Source organism: Zalophus californianus, chromosome 5, assembly GCF_009762305.2.
Source record: "Zalophus californianus isolate mZalCal1 chromosome 5, mZalCal1.pri.v2, whole genome shotgun sequence".
Taxonomy (NCBI): domain Eukaryota; kingdom Metazoa; phylum Chordata; class Mammalia; order Carnivora; family Otariidae; genus Zalophus; species Zalophus californianus.
In genome coordinates this window covers 79,637,781-79,657,932 of record NC_045599.1, presented here as the reverse complement: position 1 = coordinate 79,657,932, position 20,152 = coordinate 79,637,781, and the positions used below count along the sequence as shown (strand labels likewise).

The following is a 20,152-nucleotide window of genomic DNA, read 5'->3' as shown; positions in this document are numbered from 1 at the left end:
TTAATTATGGCACACTATAAACAATGAAAGAATCCTGGACCTCCATTCCTCGTCCAGTCCCTTGTATCAGAAAGCTAAAAAATTACATACAGAGGGGACATATCTCTTTAGGAAGAAAGCTTCTTATTCTACATAAATACTTAGCTAAAAGTTTTTCCAATTTACAAGAAAGTGTGGGCAGTAACAAATCTTCAAGTAAAAATAAGGACCTATTAGAAGAGGCTTAAATAACTTTAAAGAAAATATAATTTTATTACATTATTTTAAATCTCCAGATGACTTAACCCAATACATGGCTTTTTTTTTCTCTCTTTAAATAGACACTTTATTATATCCACAGGCAATAAAATCCCTGAGCTACTGTTGGGCACGTAAATACAGATCCTGCTAAATATTTAATGTTACTGAGCTTGTGTGACTCCAGCATGGTTCTGAGGCCAGCGACCTCAGTGTCTATCTTCCTGTCTGTCTGGCTGACAGCACGATCTTGCTGGGCATGCAATGCCACCATTTCTGTCCTCATTTCCAGCAGTTTCCTTTCATTCAACGAGTACAATTCCTTCACTCTGCTCTTTTCTAGATTGAAGTCTAACTTGGTATCTGTTCGGACTTTGACCACTTCATCCATTATTTGTTGTTTTAACCGATGTAGCTCCACGTTTATCTTCTCATTTTCTGCTCTGAGGACTGAAAATTCGCTTTTCTCCAAAATAATCATATCTTTTTTCACATTGGCAATCTGAGACATTATTTGCTGTACGGTGATCTCCTGCTGCATCTTGGTGACCATATCCTTGTAGATAATATCCATGTTGGCGTCCGTGATCTTGACCAATGCAGAGACAGTGATTTCTGCTTGCCGGGTGGAGAACCCATTTTCTTCCAGTAAACACACTAAGGCATGGGTGTCAAAGTAGAGCTTCTTGTTCCCGCAAGAGGTGAAATCTCTCCTTTTGTGCTCCAGATCTCTCCTGCGCTCCAGCTGCAGGCTCCCAGCAGAGAGGCTCAGCTCTCTCCTGGACAAAGTGAGGGCGGCCATTCGGCCGCGGCACAGGTGGAGGGCGCCGGTGGCCCAGGCGATGCCTGGGGCGAGGCCCGGCAGGTACCTCCCCGCGCAGCCGCGGCCGGCCGCGGGGACGGAGGGCCTCGGGCGCGCGCCCTCCGGGTCCGCCCCAATACATGGCTTTATTGGGTTAAGTAATTTATCCAAAACTGCATTGCCAGAAAGTGCTAAAGTCAGAATTCAAACCCAGGCTTTACTATGCATAAATCATTTTCATGATCTCATTTACATCTCATAATACTCTAACACTAGAAGGTAGTATGATTCTCATATTTACCCTTATTACCTGTGGTGAAATTGAGATTCAAAGAGGTTCCATGACTTGGCCAAGTTCACACAGCCTGTACTCTTGGAGCTTGAATTTTGGGCTATAGTAAATGGTCTCCTGGCACCACATTAGATGGTCTTTCCAAAATATCATGCTGCTGCTAAAATCTGGCATTAGATATTTGATCTTCTACAAAGGCAAACAGTAAATGGCCAGGTTCCTATTAAACATGTCATTGATTCTCTTCAGATTCTGTTCTCTTAAACTATTAAGAATATATTTGATTTAGTTAATATTTAATTTCTTACCCAAGACTTAGATCTAAATTTTGCAATGTTGAACAAAAGATAACAGTATTATGGAACCTAAAAACCACTTGTGTCTACGGAGATCCATTATCCAAGGTTTCTTCCCAGAAGTCCTTTAAGGAAATGTTTGATGTTTAAAATAAAATTATTAGCCATTCAATTCATATATTTGAGGATGGCTTAAATTAGATTCTTACATTTTCTATTAACTTGCCCAAGAGTCTGACATGGTACAAGTCAGGAGCTGGAGGGCTCACAAAGAGCATCATTGCTCAAGTAGAAAAGGCATTTCCTTTCCAGCTGTTGAGTTTCTTGGGTCTTAGGAAGCCCACAGAGGTCTTTTGTCAAATAGGTACCTGTATCAGTAGTGGATAATTTCCTATTCCTGACCACTTCAGCATCTGACAGGGTCTCCCAAAGTCTAACTTGCCATCTAGACACAGGTTTATAGATCAGCAAAAATATGCTAACTACATGGAATAGAACACAAAAGTGTTCGTTTACAAAAAGCCCTTATTCTATAAAGTTTGCATTTCTTAATAAAAGAATAGAGGTCAAAAGAGCTCATAAATTTTTAAGTAATTTAGTTCTACTCCCATAAAACTAATTAGGAAACACTGTCACCTGTATTTAACAGTTCTGAAGCTTCCCTTTCCTTGCCTAAAAGAAATAAAACATTTAGCATGTATTAAGCAGGGAGCAGAACAAATTCACCAATGCAATAGTCACAGCAAAACAGTAAACTTAATAACAGGAAAAGTAACCAGATGCCAGCTATCAACAGTTATATATGGTACCAATTAATTACACTCAGCTTTTTAATATTGTAAGCGTTGCGAGAATATTTAAATACTAAAACTTGGAGGATTCTCTATTTGGTGTGAGGGAGTTTAAATACACAGTGACTATTCATCCTAGTGACAACTTCCATTTGTACAGAGAATGAATAAGATAAAGGACTACAGCTGTAAAGTTTAGCCTGGATTCATTATAAAATTCTATTCTTCATAGGTTTATTAAAATGTTATAAGGATAAATACTATATATTTGGAAATGTTTGCAGAACGCTTCTCCCATGGCAATCTATTTGGTTTCACAAGCTATGCTCATGAACACTTGTTTCTTATTTTCCTAAATATTTATGAATAACATAGGTCTTTAACTCAACAGCATTTTTCTTGGCATAGCTCTTCTTCCAGATGCAGCATCAAGTATGGTCTTGAATTAAGGATCAAGTAGCATCTTTAATGCTGCTTTCCTAAGCCATCTGCTAGTTTTGTGAGGTTTTAATAAACCAAATGTCATCTTAAATTTTTCCATTTCCAATGCTCCCAACTACAATAAGATAAATTAATGCCTAATAAACCAGGAACACACAAAGAAAAGATTAAGTAATGAAAGTTTAAGTATTTTTCTCCTAAATAGAGAAAGGGGAAGAACTGTTATCTTTTTCACGGTCAGAGTCTGTTGGATATATAGTTACTTCCCTTACTGTGACTGGATTATCCCATGTTCAGAGTCTGTTATAAAGTATACATGAGAATAGGTCTATTAAAAGTTAACCTATAAGCATGGAATGTAAAGATTTATGGTAAACTAAAACTCAGGACCACTGGATTTTAAAGCTTGATTCTGGTTCATTTCAGTTTCTTTCTTCATGGGCACTCTTAGAAAAAAAAATGCCCAAAGGAAAAGAAAGGATCCATAACTCTTAAATTCCTAGTCAAGTACGCTCTAGACTACTTGGTTTTAATTGTTCACCCTGATTGTAGTTTGACATCTGTTTCAATGCTCCTTCCAGGAATCAAGTCACAGATGCAAGAAAGAATGACTCAACCAGTTGTTGAAGTCTTCCCTGTCTAATTATTTCCCACATTTAAGTTCTACATGATAGTTCCATACTTAAAATGAAATATTTTAAGGAGAAAAAAATATTTGAGGCTTTGATTTTAAAATTAGGGGAATAATATACCATTAATTTCTACTTACTTTTTTTTTTTTTTTTTAAGAGAGCGAGAGAGAGAATCTTAAGCAGGCTCCACACCCAGCACAGAGCCTGATGGCAGGGCTCAATTTCACAACCCTGACATCATGACCTGAGTCAAAATCAAGAATCAGACAGTCAACCGACCGAGCCACCCATGAGCCCCACTATTTACATTTTTAAAAATATTTTTTCATTTTTTTCCTGTAACTTGCTTCCCTAAAGAAAGGTAAGATTTTGTAGCAATTTATGACTGTTTCAACACAATGTTGCTATTAAATAAACACTGTGATTTTATTCTGATCTGTAACAATTTCCCATATTCCTAAAATTTTTTGCTTTGATAAGATAAATGTGAGAGATCTAATTCTAAAGTAGCTAATGCTTTTTCTTTATATTTTCTCTATCTTCTCTGTAATTCTACACTCTTCATTCATTCTTCTCTTCTCCACCAAAATTTTCTGTTTCAAAGAGATAACTTTTGAGAATTTTTTGTTATCGTTGCTCTCAATATTGTACAATTCTGTGGAAACATTCTCTATCACATCCCTTTGGAAAAGTTTAAATATTTATTAGTCAGAAAGTTCACAAGGATGGCAGTGGGAAAACATCAATTTGGCTAACTGAACAACCTTAAGTTCAAACTTCTAACATTATCTTCAAATTATATTATACATATAATCACTGTATTTTGTGACTCTGTTAAGTTTAAACAAACTAAATGTGAATATTTATAATACACCAGCTTTTGTAACCTGGCTTTGGCATTTAGATTTAAATCGATGAGCCTAAAAAATTGTAAGTGATTCTGGGCTTCTCTTCCCTGCAGAGAGACCCTGGTGTTAATGTCCACTCAGGGATTCATTCACCTTGGGGCTTAGAATCTAATCTGGCCTCCCACTGAACTACATTACAAAGAGTGGAGCATTTGAAATTTTTACAGAGTCCCTTAGAAACATATTTATTTTCTTTTTTTTTTAGAAAGATAGTCTTTTTATTTTTTATTTATTTTTTATTTTTTTATTTATTTGAGAGAGAGAATGAGAGAGAGAGAGCATGAGAAGCGGGGAGGGTCCGAGGGAGAAGCAGACTCCCCGCCGAGCAGGGAGCCCGACGCGGGACTCGATCCCCGGACTCCAGGATCACGACCCGAGCCGAAGGCGGTCGCCCAACCAACCGAGCCCCCCAGGCGCCCCATATTTATTTTCTTCATAAAGTTTTCTAATACTACCCCTCTCATCCCCTATGACTTCAGACACTACCACTGCCCACAACCTATTCTTGCTCTATCAAAACTCTTAGACTGGACATCTTTAGATACTGAAATGAGCTCAAATTAAACCTCTTGGGTAGTGTGCAGTTAGACTCTCCTGGGAGCCAGAGCACTTTCTAGGGTCAGTTTTGCCTTTTGGGTTTTGGAAACAACACTGTCATGGACTTTAAGTGCCTAGGGGATCAAGGAGAAAAAAAAAAAAAAGACCAAAAATAGCCAACAGTAAATCAGAAAGAATTCCAACCAGCAGAAATCTAGGTAGGCTAACTGGGATAATGGTATTGGGATAGTGTAGAGGGAAGGAGCCTCAGGAGCAACGCAGGAACTGCTGCCTCCCCTTGTCTTATGTTTCTTTCCATGCTTAATACTTCATCTTCTAAGCTAAGCATTATTCCAACTTCTTTCATGCATTCCTTCTCCTTCAATCTTCCCATATTGCTTAAATGCAAGACATTTCAGTACAAGGCATTTTTAATCATGCTATCTTTTAATCCGTGTCATCTAACAGCAGATCATGTACCACCAGCCACGTTTTTAACTTTTAGACTGGACATAGCAACAACAAAAATTGCAATCAACATCACTCAATTTGCTATTTACATGTAAGGGTAAGTTAGGTGAAAGGAGACAGTGAAATAATAGTTTAAGATCTTAACCAAAGATTAAAAAAAATTTTTGATAAAAATTTTAAATAAAAACAAAGGAAAATTTTAAAAGGAATAGTCCAAAGTATACTATCCCAACATCTCTATAGAAAAAGGGTGAAAAATGTAGGTGAAGGTTTAATCGGTTAAACACAAAATCACACAGGATACTAAAGCACAAATATATAGTAATATAAACTCAACAGTTCTGTGTAACTAATATTTATGGGGTGTTAACTATGTGCCAGGAACTATAAGCCTCACACAGTAACTGCCAGGTTAAAAACAAAAACAAAACCTAAGGAGGGAAATTTTTAAAGAAAGAATAAAGAAAAACGTGATGCAACTTAAAAAAGACATAGAAAAAGAAAAAAATCCAATAGTTTCAAAACTATCTTAAGAAATAAAAATGGGGGGCGCCTGGGTGGCTCAGTCGTTAAGCATCTGCCTTTGGCTCAGGTCATGGTCCCGGGGTCCTGGGATCGAGCCCCGCATTGGACTCCCTGCTCCAAGGGGAGTCTGCTTCACCCTCTCCCACTCCCCCTGCTTGTGTTCCCTCTCTCGCTGTGTCTCTCTCTGTCAAATAAACAAATAAAATCTATAAAAAAAAAAAAAGGACTTTCATGTCTGAAAAGTCTTTTGAAAAAAATCTTAAGATAAATGAAATGAAAATAATTAAGGGAAGCAAAATAATATTTTATCATATACAAAAAGGCAGGGTCTATTATTGGCCTACCTTAAATCTGTTTATCACATTCTCATCCTCCACCTTCCTGATATAGCACCTCTCTAAAACCTTTAGACCATACTTGCAGAGTGTGTTATATGGAATCTCTACACTGATTTGAGGTACTTTTAAAAAAAAAATTATGTCACTTATCTCTTTCTTCTTTGCTGTGTGTTTGAATGAAATGCACATCTTAAATATATAAAGTCAATGAATTTTAATGATTTATACACCACATCAGTAGGCAACTTCTACTCCAGCCAATCCCCACACCACCATGGGCAGCCTATATTGGTATTTCTTTCCCCATATTTAAGTTTTCCCTGTATTTAACTTTTTATGGACACTCTTCATGTCTGCTCAGCTAGACTTATCATCACAGACTTTTCTTAGAGTTAGTGAGGATTCTAGAACTGTTGGTCCAACTCCCTCATATTACCCACAAGAAAACAACGAACAAGAGGAAGTTAGTGTAAATCCTGGGACTATGACAAGGGAACTCACATTCTCTCTGGCCAGTACACTTTCTGTCATATTTGAAGTAAGAGATTCACTTTTCCACATCCCATTCAACGCTGAGTCCAGCTGTTCAGCAATCCCTTTTAACTGGAAAAAAAAAATAATCAGTGAAATGTAGCTTTGCTTCCACTAAGGAGCACTTTTCCTCAGCTGGTCTCCCGTTGTCTGCCAGCCTCTGGACCAAACGTGGGGGGAGGGGCCCACACTGGGATGAGGAGGAAGCCGGTGGGCAAGCATGGGAGGCAGTGTGTTACCGCCCAAGGCGGCTACATGCCAGCCTGGGTGCTTGTCCAGAGCAGTCTGCTCCCTGCCCAGCCTCTCCCGACTGCAAATGCCTTTCTCGGCCCTTCTTCCCTCTCTTTAGTTTTATTTCTCATTGTGACACAATCTTCTCAGTCTTCTCTCCTGCCCCTTGCTTGGGTTTAATCTGGAGAGTGTGAGGTTGGAGGGGACACACACTCTTCACACTCAAGACCTCTTGTTCTAGGAGCTAGGTGAGTTTAAGTAGCTCTAGGGAACAGTAACCTGGAGCCGGTCTGCCCAGAGTATTCCCAGTCCCTCTCCTGGAATAGCTGGGTTATTGGATTCCTCATTTGCAAAATAAAGTAATAATAATAGTACTTCCCTCAAAGGGTTGCTGTGAGAATGAACTAAGAATGTACATAGAAAACTGGCACACAGGAAGTCCTCAATAAATGTTGGTTGCTATTAGCCAAATGACATCTGCCAAAGTTCCCTGGAGATCCACACTAGACATATAATCATGATAAGATGGGCATTAACAAATGTATATCATATAGAAAATATCAACACAGAAAGAAAAAGCAGGTTGGGAAAGATGGCAATGTTAGGTTAGAGAAGGAGAACTTTGGCAAACGAGTGTATGCTCAGGTGCTCTGAGGCACCTTTCGATTTGGGAGTTCCCCTCTTTGAATTTCCACAGCACTTTGTTTATGGTACTTATTCTAATCTGCTCTGTTGTATCAAAATTATGCCCATCCTTCTCCTTCTGAGAAGGTAGGCTCCTTGGGATAAATGTTTGCTAGATAAACTAAAATGCATTTCAAGTAACTAAAATTAAAACCCTTTTCTTCCTTCCCACCCCTACTCCTTGCCTTGAAAAATTCTAAGCTTGAATGGAGATGATTATGTATTAAAACAAAATGAGAAACTAATTCAAAGTTTTATCTTTAAAAGTTTCTGGTAACAGAAGATGATAAATTTCTGAACATTCATAATTATTTTCCTTCTTTTCTGTTGGTTCCCTTCAAAAACTCATATTTTTCTCTCCAACTGCAAAGTGATTAGCTTTATGAATTTAATCTTCACATTCTTGTCCAAGTCCCAAAAGTCACTCCTGCCCTTTACCAAAGTGGGTTTCTAAAGGAACCATAAGCAGTGAGTGTATTTCAGGTTCTTCAGAATGTTTTTCAACCCAATTCCTTTATTCTCTGTTCTAACATTCTGTGAGCAATAGTCTCATTTATTGCTTCCCTCCCCAAATAATGTACAGCATGTTTTTCATTTGGCAATCATAATTATTTATCCACTTGGACAGGGAAGGGGAAATTCAAATCAGTTCTCCATTATTTAATTATATATAGAATTCATGTTATTATGCATGTGTATTCTTTACAAATCTAGACTATGTGTCTGCACAAGTATCACAGATTTTAAAATACACTTCCAGGAAGATGAAATCACTATCTTATTCTTCTTTTTAAATACGTCCTTGTTTCAGTGCTTCTAGTATCTTAAATGTATGTTTTTCTACATAATAATCAACCCCATTCATTCATCTGCATCAAAATTGGATGAGCATAAATTTCTATCCATTTCTTACCCTGATATGTAAATAAGTACCATTCATCATAATCTATTTCTAACAGTTATAAATATACAATTTTTTTAAATCAGCATATTCTTCTAAACTATTTTAGTGTTGGGTTTAGAGACAGCATACTGGAGATGTTTTATTTGTAACTAATGCTTGCACTAATGGTTCAAAACACAGGACCCTGATTTAAAATCTTCTCTAAAAACCTCACTAAAAAGAAAATGCCCCATCAGCTCAATTTGTTTAGAAACTTTTTAAGATGTGGTGACTTTATGTTACATTCTAAATATTTTAATCAGAAAAAGGAAGTGGTGAATTAAAAAATATATATTAATGAATATTTCATCAAGTTGCAAACCAACTGTCACGAAAACCCTTATATATTATATACAATTTTATATAAATCATTTGATGGCCTCAGCAAGAGGAATATACCCTATTTAAACTGGCTCGTGTGATGATCAGGAAGTTTTGCTGCGACCACCCTCTCCAAGCTGACTGAAGGCAGATGGTGCTGACATGTTCAGCTGAGGGAAGCGTTGATCACAGAGTATCTGCCAATCAAACACTTGGGAAAGAAATGAGCTCCATCTGTGTTTTAATTACTACAGCAAACCCAACCAGTGTAACTGCCAGAGCTGCACATTTAATGGAGTACAAGAGACATAACACATACTTTCTTTCAAACACTAAAGTAGAAATTGCCATATACAGTACTAAAAAAAAAAAGAGAGAGAGAGAGAGAGCACTGTTAATTAAGAACAAAATCTAGTGACAGTATGAATATTTCTATTCATCTCAAAAATATTTCTATTTCAGGGGAGCCTGGGTGGCTCAGTCGTTAAGCGTCCGCCTTCGGCTCAGGTCATGATCCCAGGGTTCTGGGATGGAGCCCCACATCGAGCTCCCTGCTCCTCCGAGGGGAAGCCTGCTTCTCCCTCTCCCACTCCCTGTGCTTGTGTTCTCTCGCTTGCTGTGTCTCTCTCTGTCAAATAAATAAATCTTTAAAAAAATATATTTCTATTTCACTACAGCTGTATTTCACTTTCTCTAAGCCAATTCTAATGTGTATGAGAGAATTCTATACATAAACATGAAGAGGTAATATTTGAAAAGTAAAATATTATCTAAATATTCTGGACACCAAAGAGTAATCCTACTAAAATTCAATAAAATGAGAAAATTTATAAATATTCAAAAAATTTATAAATATTCAAATTTATATTATGGAATTTTTATAATTACAGATTATATATATATATTTATTGCATTTGTTAATATATCCTTATATTATAAAAACTCATTTCATTAAAGAAATAGCTGAACTTTCAAAACTTTTCTGTCAAGTGATATTAGGTTGTTTGGTTATTGTTCTAGTATTCTCAAATGAACTTATCCTGGTACTCACCTTGTCTCATCACTGTGTGAACAGAAAGCGTGGGAGTACAGATGTCACTTGGTTTACACTTCTACCCTGGAGGCATTCAGGGGCTCTCTGGGCTGGGGTGTGCAAGCAAGCGGGAAGGATATAGGGAGGGATTAAAAGGAAAGAGTTCTCCTTTGTCTTTTCATTTTATACTCTCCCAGCTCAGTCTTCCCCGCTACCCTTTCACTAGCACCACATATTTGGCATCAAGGAGGTCTTTAGAGATTCAGTGATCTCAAAGTTTCAGTTACACTTTGAAATTTGAGAAGATATATTAAACATACACAAATACTGACAGTAAAAGGATTTCTAAACTCTAAATGTGCATAATAACAAAATAAATTCATTCATCCAATAAGCATTTATCAAGTGCCTATTATACATTGAGTTGAGGTAAAGATTAATAAAGATGGTCCCTGTCCTAAAGGATCTCAGAATCTAGCAAGGTGGCCAATCCCATAAGTAACTGAATGCAAAACAAGAAACACATGTACTAAGACATACGCATAAAGTGCATGCCAGGTGGCAGAGAGGAGGGAAGAATTAAGCTTGTTGGGATTCAGGGAATCTTTCAGAGGGTAAGTGGGCTTTCACGGAGACAAATAAGGCAGAGATGGGGGAAGAACATTCCAGATGGGGGACAGCATGTAGAAAGGCAGGGACACTGGACAGTTCATACTGTCTCCTCATGCCTACTCTCTTGGAAATGGTGATCTACAGGGTCAGATGCTACCAAGAGGTTATTTGAAATAAGACCTAAAAGGGGCATATTTCATTTAGCCATTTGAAAGTTATTGGTGACTTTTTACAGAATAGTCTTAGGTTTGAAGCAGGTTTCAAAATAAATGGAAAGTGAAGAAGTGGGTAGCACTTTAGCAGAGAGGAGAGAAGGGGTGGTCAGAGAAGGGGAGGAGAAGAGAGACAGAGGGAGAGGGGTGAGTATTTTGAAAAGGAGACAGAGTGGAAAAAAGGTTTAAGATCTAAGCATGCTGAAACAGGACAAAAATGGCTGCTCTTAGTGGGACTGTGTAAAGTTTGGTTTATTTTTATAATTAATTGAAGAATTATGTTTCTTCAAAATTATTTATTGAATTATTCTTAAAGAACTACTTTTTACACTAAAAAATTTTTTTAAAAGTTTATACAATGAAATAGAAAATATGTACCTTTTGCCAATCCAGTTTATTTTTTCTTATCCAAATTACCCCCCACCCTTATGATACCTACCTTATCATAATTTTATTTATCAATTTTATCCCCAGAACAAGTAGTGAGTGACAAGATAGTTATTGTAAGCTACCTTTTCAGAGCACGGGTAAAAAGCCCTGTCTTGAGTCAATTTTTGTATCTGCTATGGAATTCAGATCATCAATTCATTATCAGAGTCCTCTAACACGTAGAGCTCGGAACTGAGCATATTAAAAGACACACTTTCAAAATGTTTTGAAAAACACAAAATTTTTAGAAATAGGTCACAGATTACCATTATAACCCTAAAATCACCATTTTATAATTATCAGAACCTTGATCCTCAATTAAATGCTGCCTCATCCACCTATAAAAGATAACTAGGTTACCAATCTAATACTAAACGAGACCTTTTAATATCACGTGATGCTTCTCCCCCCTTTTTTTTAACTTTAAATTCTTACAAAACTAGAAGCCAGATCACCCAACTCCTTTTCCCTGCTCCAAAAAATCATGGTTATTTTTGAAAGAAAATGTGTTCTCCATACAACAAGTTATTTTTTAGACCAAATTACTAATTTTGGAGTAGAACAAAATACATTATATTCTTTGCTATACTGCTACATTAAAGGTTTTCTCCCCCCACACAAGGAAATGTATATGACTTGATAGATTTATAATTGCAGCCAGACATCCAAGTAAATAAAACAGTGAGGAGGCAGCTATAATCTACTAAAGCAACGGATCAAAGGTTCAGGAAAGAATAGATTCTTTACATGCAGGAAAGGTGAAAATTTTAAATTAAGAATAAAAAAGAAGAATTTTAAGCAGTGACAGGTGAGTGCAAGGAAATTCTTTGATATTCATAACCACTGGAAACTAAAAAATGACTCCAGGTTACCAAAAACCAACCAAAGTAAACTATTTTATGTGTCATTGCAAACAATCAAGAAACATCACACACTGTTTTATGATCGGCTATATAGATATTCTCTATCTTGCCAGTTGTTCAGGCCAAAAAAGTCTCTGGAGTCATCCCCAGTTCTCTCTTTCTTTCATACCCAATCCTTCCTGTCCACTCCACCTTCAACATATATTCAGAATATCTCTCCACTGATCCTTGGTCCCTATCACCTTTCACCAAGGTTACCACAGTTTCTCCCAACTGATCACCCCATTTTCATTGCTGGCCCCTTGGGCAGATGAGCTGTTCAGAAAGGCAAGTCGGGCCAAGTCACTCCCATGCTCAACTCTCCCAGTGGTTTCTGCTCTTGTCAGGACAGAGAGGGCCCTGTATCATCTGGTCCCCAATACCTGTCTGATCTCATCTCCAGCTACTCACCCTCATTCACCCCCCTCCAGACACAGTAACTTCCTTGTTGTTATTCAAACACACCTGCACACATCTGTCCCAGGCCCTGGGCCCTTGTTCTTCCCTGTGGCTGAAACACTCTTTATGTAGCCCTCGCCGTGGCTTGCTTTTTCATCTGTCAGCTCCAAAGGTCTTTGTTCAACTGTAACCCTTAGTGAGTCATTCTCTGACCACCCAAACTAAAATTGCAAACCCAACCACAAACACTTCATCACTCCCTACCTCTACTTCCTGCTTTATTTTTCTACTTGGTGCTAACCATTCCTCTAATAGTTAATATATTTTAATTATGTGTTTATTGTCCGTTTTATACAACTGGAATACAAACTCCAACAAGGAAGGAATTTTTGTTTGTAGATAAATAGTACTTGACCCATAGCTGATTCACAAAAAGTATCCGTTGAATGAATGAATCCAATCAGACAGTTCCAGGAACAGATAGTTGCTAACGACACATAAACCTCCTCATTTCTTATACAGTGGTTAAAAGTTTAGCCTGGTGTAAGTTTTCTGAGCTTTCTTTATAACTCATGTTTTAGGTGAAAAAATCACATAACAAGCTGCCTCTGAGGTAGAGTAATAACTTTAAATAAAGACCTGGCACTGATAATCAAAAATAAGAGATAAAAAGTAAATGGTGAGTTCAAGATTTTGAATCTATCCTTAAATAACCAGAAAAAATTGATGAGATTACCTCTGATGCCCGTAAACACTGGCCAAGCATTTAAAACACCTTTATTTAAGGCTCCTTGATGTCATTACAGAAAGCTTTTGAATGAGCAAGGACATGCAAACTTCAGTTCTAAAGCACTATAGGAAGTCAGAAAATGTAATTTCACAACCAAAGTAATTTGTAATGCATTCTGTGACTTTCTTTTCAAACATGACTAAAATAATTCAGTTTCAGTCCTAATGACCACTCCAAACATGCCAATCCCAATATTACTAATTAGCAGCAAGCAAGCCCTCTATACTAGACATTATCTCTTTCACCAATGCTCTGGGTTGTTGTTAGGCCCAGACTGATTTGAGAGTAATTAATGTTTCTGCAGTATGCAAATCTAGAGTTGAGTTCACTAGATTTCCACTGGCAAATACTAGTAAAAGCAGGGTCCTCTTTGTATTATCTTTCCCAGAACACCTTCATAGCATGAATTTAAGAGACAGCAAGCTCCCAAGTTGGGTTAAATGTGCACTTATTATTGAAGAGACTTGAAATGCACATGAAAACATTGCATGAATTCATTTCTCTTCAAGCTAACGACTTCCCAAGATTGATATCATCAGTCTCCTTCAGTCTTCCCCATTTCTTCTATCTCCCCATCAATGCTGCCACTTGGGTTTAAGAGAACAGTCATCTTTATTTAACCCTCCCTTCTCACATACAATTGGTTGTCAAAACCTGTAGGTTCCTGTAGTAAGACCTTCATTTGTTCTCCACTGTGCATGACTGCATTATTCATTCAACTGCTTTTCTTGCCTCTGGTCTTTCCATGATCTGATCAATTATTCTTTTATGCACTGTTATCAACTGTCTCTGTCCATCAATCTATTCTCTTAGCTACAAGATTAAAGTAAACCCCAATCTGTTGTGCTTCTGCTTAAAGAATTTCAATGGCTCCTTATTTTCCACTGAATTAAACGTAGATCCCTCAGCCTAGGATTTAAGGTCCTCTCTAATAATGCACCAACCCTGACCACCCAGGCTTACCTCCTTCTAGTTCATTTCAGTATAGAAAGCAGCAGCTGTTGTATCTCACTAAACACCGGGAATCTTTCTCTTCAAGTCCCTAGAGCACCTGTGGTACTAATAAATTCATTTACTCATCCATCTACAAGTAGTTATTTATCTCCTAATACATGCTAAACATTGCTTTCAGAGCTGGAGATACAGCAGTGAATAAAACAAAGGTTCCTGCCCTCATGGAACTTATGTTCTGGTGGGGAAAGACAGAAAATAAATTCAATCAAAAAGAAAAATATGTCAGCTATAGATAAGCACTTAAGAAAAAAAGCGAGAAAAGGAATTAGGGGTTGTTGGGGTACAGTTGGGCAGGGTAAGCTTATAACTTTAAATAGGGTGTTCAGGAAAGGTTTCACAAAGAAGCAAATATCCGAAGGAGGTGAAGGAATGGGCCCTACAGATAACTGGACGAAGAGCACTTCAGGTAGGGGGAAGAGCAAATGTCAAGACTTCAAGTGGGAAACGTGTTTGGCTTACCATAGGGAGAGTGTAGAAATACAGTCCAAGGGGTAGAAGGAGACCAGTTTTTTAGGACTTAACTTTTACTCTGAATATGAGAAGACATTGGAGGGTTTGCAGGAGAGAAGAGGCAAGATCTGACATGTTTTAAAACAATCACCTTGATCAATATATTGAAAGTCTGGAGACAAGTTAAAGGGCTGTTACAAGAATTTAAGCAATAGCTAATAATGATGCCTTGGACCTGAGTAGGTCCAAGTCGGGTAGCGCAGGTGGGGAAAGTAGTTAGCTTCTGGGTAGCACTAACAGGATATGGAGCATAAGAGGAAAAGAGGAGGAAAGGGTGACTGAAAGGTTTTTGATGTGAGCAACTGAAACGCCACTGTCTAATAGAAAAAATACAGTGTGAGCCACACATGTAACTTTTAATTTTCTTACAGTCACATTTGCAAACGTAAAAGGACAAAGATGAAACCAACTTTTAAAATATATCTTATTTAGCCCAATAAAACAAAATATTATTTCAACAACAAGTAATCAACATAACAATTATTAACAAGATATTTTACATTTTTTTCAAACTCTTTGAAATCTGGTGTGTATTTTATGTTTACAGCACATTTAGTTTGGACTAGTCACATTTAAGTGCTCAACAACCACATATGGCTAGTGGCTACCATATTGGGATAGTGCAGAACTAGAATGATGAAATGTTTTTTTCTTTCTTTTTTGTAACGGATACTAAATGCAATGGGAATATTATAGTTTAAATTATAGTAGCAAGTCATGGGAGGCAATCCAATATTCACTCATAAGGGTAGTTAATAAATTATGTTACAACCAAGTAGCTACTAAAAGCTAGGTTCCCAAAGAATATTTAAAAGTATGCAAAACATATTCATAGTAAATATGGGGTGGGGGTGGGTGGGAAGGGTCAGAGGAAGAAACAGTATACACAAAATGATCTCATGAGCAGGGATGAGAAACACACACAACATGAGCTTGGAAACACATATGTCAAAGTGTTAACATTGATCATTTCTGGGATAACTGATGGAGGAAAGACTGTAGGAAGAGTAGCATCCCCCACAGAGGGGGATGATGAGAAGGTTTGAACATACTACATTTAGGATGCCTATTAGATACCCCAAGTGGAATATGCTGTCTAGAGTTCAAGAGAGAGGTTCTGATCAGTAAGACGAATCTGGAAACTGTCAATGTACAAATGGAATTTAAAGGCAAGAGACTGTATGAGATCACTAAGGAAGTAGGTTTCAACAGAAAAGAAACTGGGACCAAGGACTGCATACTAGGATATCCAACTTCTAATGTAAGGAAGATGATGAAGAACCAGCAAACAGGACGGAGAAGAACAGCAAGTTGGTAGAGAATGACCACCATTTTCAAAGGATACTGCAAGTCATGTCCAAGGAGAACGGAGAACTGACCAAAGGTATTGACCTGAAAGCCAGTCACGGTCCTGGCATGAACAGTTTTGGTGGAGCAGTGGGTTATGAAAGAAGTGGGTTCAAGACAGACCAAGAGGTTGGGCGCCTGGGTGGCTCAGTTGGTTAAGCAACTGCCTTCGGCTCAGGTCATGACCCTGGAGTCCCGGGATCGAGTCCCACATCGAGTCCCACATCGGGCTCCCTGCTCAGCAGGGAGTCTGCTTCTCCCTCTGACCCTCTTCCCTCTAGTGCTCTCTGGCTCTCATTCTCTCTCTCTCAAATAAATAAATAAAATCTTAAAAAAAAAAAAAGACAGACCAAGAGGAGATGAACCGCAGAAAAATTCATGGACCACATTGAGCATGAAGCAGGGCAAAGATATACAGTGTTTTTATCAGTGTAGAATCATATCCCTGTGTTCTTAACTTCTCTCTCTCTCACTCTAACGTAAGTTTCTTAACACAGGGAATGCCTTGGGCGCCTGGGTGGCTCAGTTGGTTAAGCGACTGCCTTCGGCTCAGGTCATGATCCTGGAGTCCCAGGATCGAGTCCTGCATCGGGCTCCCTGCTCAGCAGGGAGTCTGCTTCTCCCTCTGACCTTCCCCCCTCTCATGTACTCTCTCTCTCTCATTCTCTCTCTCAAATAAATAAAATCTAGAGGAAAAAAAAAAAAAAAAACAGGGAATGCCTTAATTCTCTGAGCCCAGTATTACTTTTGAGGCAAAAAATTAAAAACATGTGCCTAGGAGTAATACAGTAATTTTACACAGGCTGGCATACTGAATGCTGAGGTAAACCAATGGATTAACATCAAAGTTAATTCATGATTCAGATCATCAATTGGCGAAAACCTCAACTCAGGGTAAACACCTCTGAAAAGTAACTGCAATCTGATAATTACTGGCTGTCATAAAGCCTAACTATAAATTTCTCAGTGAAAGCTTTCATCAGGAATGCTCTTTTTCTTTTTGCCAAATGTCAAGTTTAAAACTAACCACTACATTTCTTTGACATTACTGCAAAGATGAAAAAATCCCAAATACCAAAACTCCAGGCAGATAACCAGTGAGTTATCAGCTATGACACAAAAAGACCATAAACTGTAACCTCATCAATACAGAAGACTGTTGCAATGAAAAATACAGTGACTAGAAAAACCAATTATTCTTCAAACTTCCAACATTTTACTAAGTCTGGGCCAATTTCAAGCTATTGTTTCTGCACAGTCTTTCAACAATGGTTCAATCTTACTGAAAATCCTCATAGAGCTAACATATTAGGAGGTAATTCTAGACAACTATTATCAAATCTAATATATGTTGCTTCTTGGCATAAAAATACCTACCTCTTTAAGATCCATTTAGAAAACACAGTGGGGAATTCATTTTACAAGTTTAGCATCTGAGATTGGGGAATGATGGCCAGGGAATGGGCAGGATAACAGAATAGTTGCAGTGATCTCGGAGAAATGTAAGGTTCGGATGTTTTTAACTTGGGTTTTAGCCATTTCAAAAGGATACACTGGTAATTTGGTGCAGAAATTTCAATGTGTAGATAAGGCAATCTATTTTGCTCACCACAAAATGTCTTATGAAACACTCAAAATAATTCTGTTGGTGTTGCTTCTTTACCTCATCCTTTTTACTCACTTAACAAGACCAATTTCTCAACACAATCTCAGTGCTCTATTTCATTTCCCCTTTTCCTGGTTTACAAATTTTAACTTCACTTTCTTCTCTCAATAACCAACCATGTCCCTTCTTTCTGCCCACTCTCTCCTGTAATTTTACCTGCCTTCCAGCCACAGAAGGAGATACTGATAACTACACAATCAAGGCTCCGCAGCGGGAGAAAAGGAGAGGCACAGGCCTAGGTGTGCAGCACAATGCTTTTACACTCAAAGGGATTCAATAAACAGGAGTTGGGCTGCTTACATGAAGTATTATAGGGAAACTAAGAAGATGCAAACAGGAGTAAAGAGAAGGACTGAGGTAGGAAGTGTCCATTGTAAAGTAACTCTGTGTATGTCAGTGTGTGCGTGTTGTTACGTGTGGGTGTATGGGAAAGACATTCTACAGTCGAAAAAACATAAAATACGTGTTTTTAAAAGTCAGGCAAGTGTAACTAAGAGAGGTGGGGGATAAAAAGCTTAACAGCATAACAATAGGTCTGCCACCAAGTAAATACATCAATTCATTTAGTATTTTAGGAAAAATTTACTTTTCAGTAGAATGTAAATAAAATGACTTATCAAATTCCAACTAGAATTTGTCACTTGGCAAAAACTACTATGAAAATAAAACAGTGAGTTGTTAAGTGATAAGACAGTTACTTTCCATAATAGTTCCTCTCTTAGCTGAAACTCCATGAAATCCAAGGTCGCATCGTCCTTCGATTAATTCTGCATTGTGTTTAGTGCACCTTCATGCACGTGAAGGCATTCAATAGTAATTACTGAGATTGCATTTTGATTGAAGAGGACAAGACTGACCTTCGCCAATAAAGGAAAACAATGCCGCCTGACTTCTGTCATACTCTAATATTCCAATTGGTAAGTCATATTCATCTGTCACTTTCCCTCCTAAAACTCTTGGAAAAACTTTGAGCTTAAATTGTGGTATGTATTTGTTATTAGAAGGTCTCAATTTAACAAAATCAATGGATTGGTGAGCTCATTCCCTGACTTACAGCTATTGAGACTGCATGATGGTCTTGCAGCTGCCTCCCCTCTCCTGCACCTTTGGTGTTTGGGAAAGAAGCACCTGACAGCAGCTCTACTTCCCCTCATTAATGGAGGATAGTTGGAAGGAAAGCAGGCAGGGGCAAGGGGGCCCATTCTAAGAGGAAACTACCCTTAAAAGGAAAAAGGCTCCATCCTGTTATTCTAGGCTTTACTCAATGCCCCAGCTTCAACTCCTCCTCCTGGGAGGATTTACAACTTGTTTGTGACAGAAAGGAAGGGAATGGCCTTGGGCGTCCTAACCCAGGCCCAGGGGGAAGCTCAACTGCAACTCAACAGCCAGTGGGATATTTAAACAAAGAGCTTGATCTAGTGGCCTTAGGCTGGCTGGCTGGCTGGCTGGCAGGCCTTAGGGCAGTGGCGGCTGAGGCCTTCTTGATCCCGGAGGCTACTAAATACTGCCCTGGAAGAGCCCTCCACCCTTTCCCACGTGAACAACTACCAGAAAGATAGACGAAGACGTGGACAAAAACTGGATTGGGTGACAGGCGCAGGGAGGGTTAATCAGATTAAAACAACCCACACCAAAGAACCCATAAAAACCCCTAGATTTAAATGCCAAAATGGCAACCCTCTCGGCTCCCCTCCCTCTTCAGGTACTTTGTACTATCGCTCAATAAATTTTGCTTTGCTGCCCACCACTCTTCCTCTGGTCTACCTCTTCATTCTTCGAAGTGGTATGACCAAGAATCCGGGGTACTAAAGGAAAAGAAATCCTGCAACATCACGACCGGCTAAAACGCGGGTAACCAACCTCCTGCCCCCAACATGGGCTTACTTTTTATAAAGTCATCTAGGACTCAGTAAGTACCAAGTATGGGGAATGGTTCTCTCTAAACTGTCCCACCTTGTGGCTGGTCTTGCACTGCAGTGCTCACAACAACTCCCCCCCCCCCCCCACACACACACACACACGATGCCAAGCCTCTGTCCTTGTACCTTTGTGCCTTTTAAGTATTGCTGCTCCAACTTTGTTCTCCCTAATTGCCCCAGGCCACAGATTGTGCATGCAGAATGGGTAGCCTTTACTTCCATTAATACTCACTCCAAATCAGGAGCTAATGAAAAAAATCGGTCCACAGTTATAAAATCTTGCTTCTATAGCAGAAATTGGCAGAGATAGGGGCGTTCTAAAAATTAAAATAACAACTT

At 38.4% G+C, this 20,152-nt stretch overlaps 1 protein-coding gene across 1 annotated transcript in view; it reads right to left on the bottom strand.

The window, feature by feature from the left end:
• Window positions 1–328: 328 nt before the first annotated feature.
• LOC113928527 (mitochondrial calcium uniporter regulator 1-like) overlaps window positions 329–20,152 on the bottom strand; it is a 35,517-nt gene continuing 15,693 nt past the window's right edge. The window contains exons 2-4 of the mRNA XM_027604408.1: window positions 12,634–12,788; window positions 1,996–2,072; window positions 329–1,230 (exon numbers count right to left, since the gene is read on the bottom strand). Of these exons, the coding sequence (XP_027460209.1) occupies window positions 329–1,230; window positions 1,996–2,072; window positions 12,634–12,788 (1,134 nt within the window). The remainder of the gene's footprint in view (window positions 1,231–1,995; window positions 2,073–12,633; window positions 12,789–20,152) is intronic.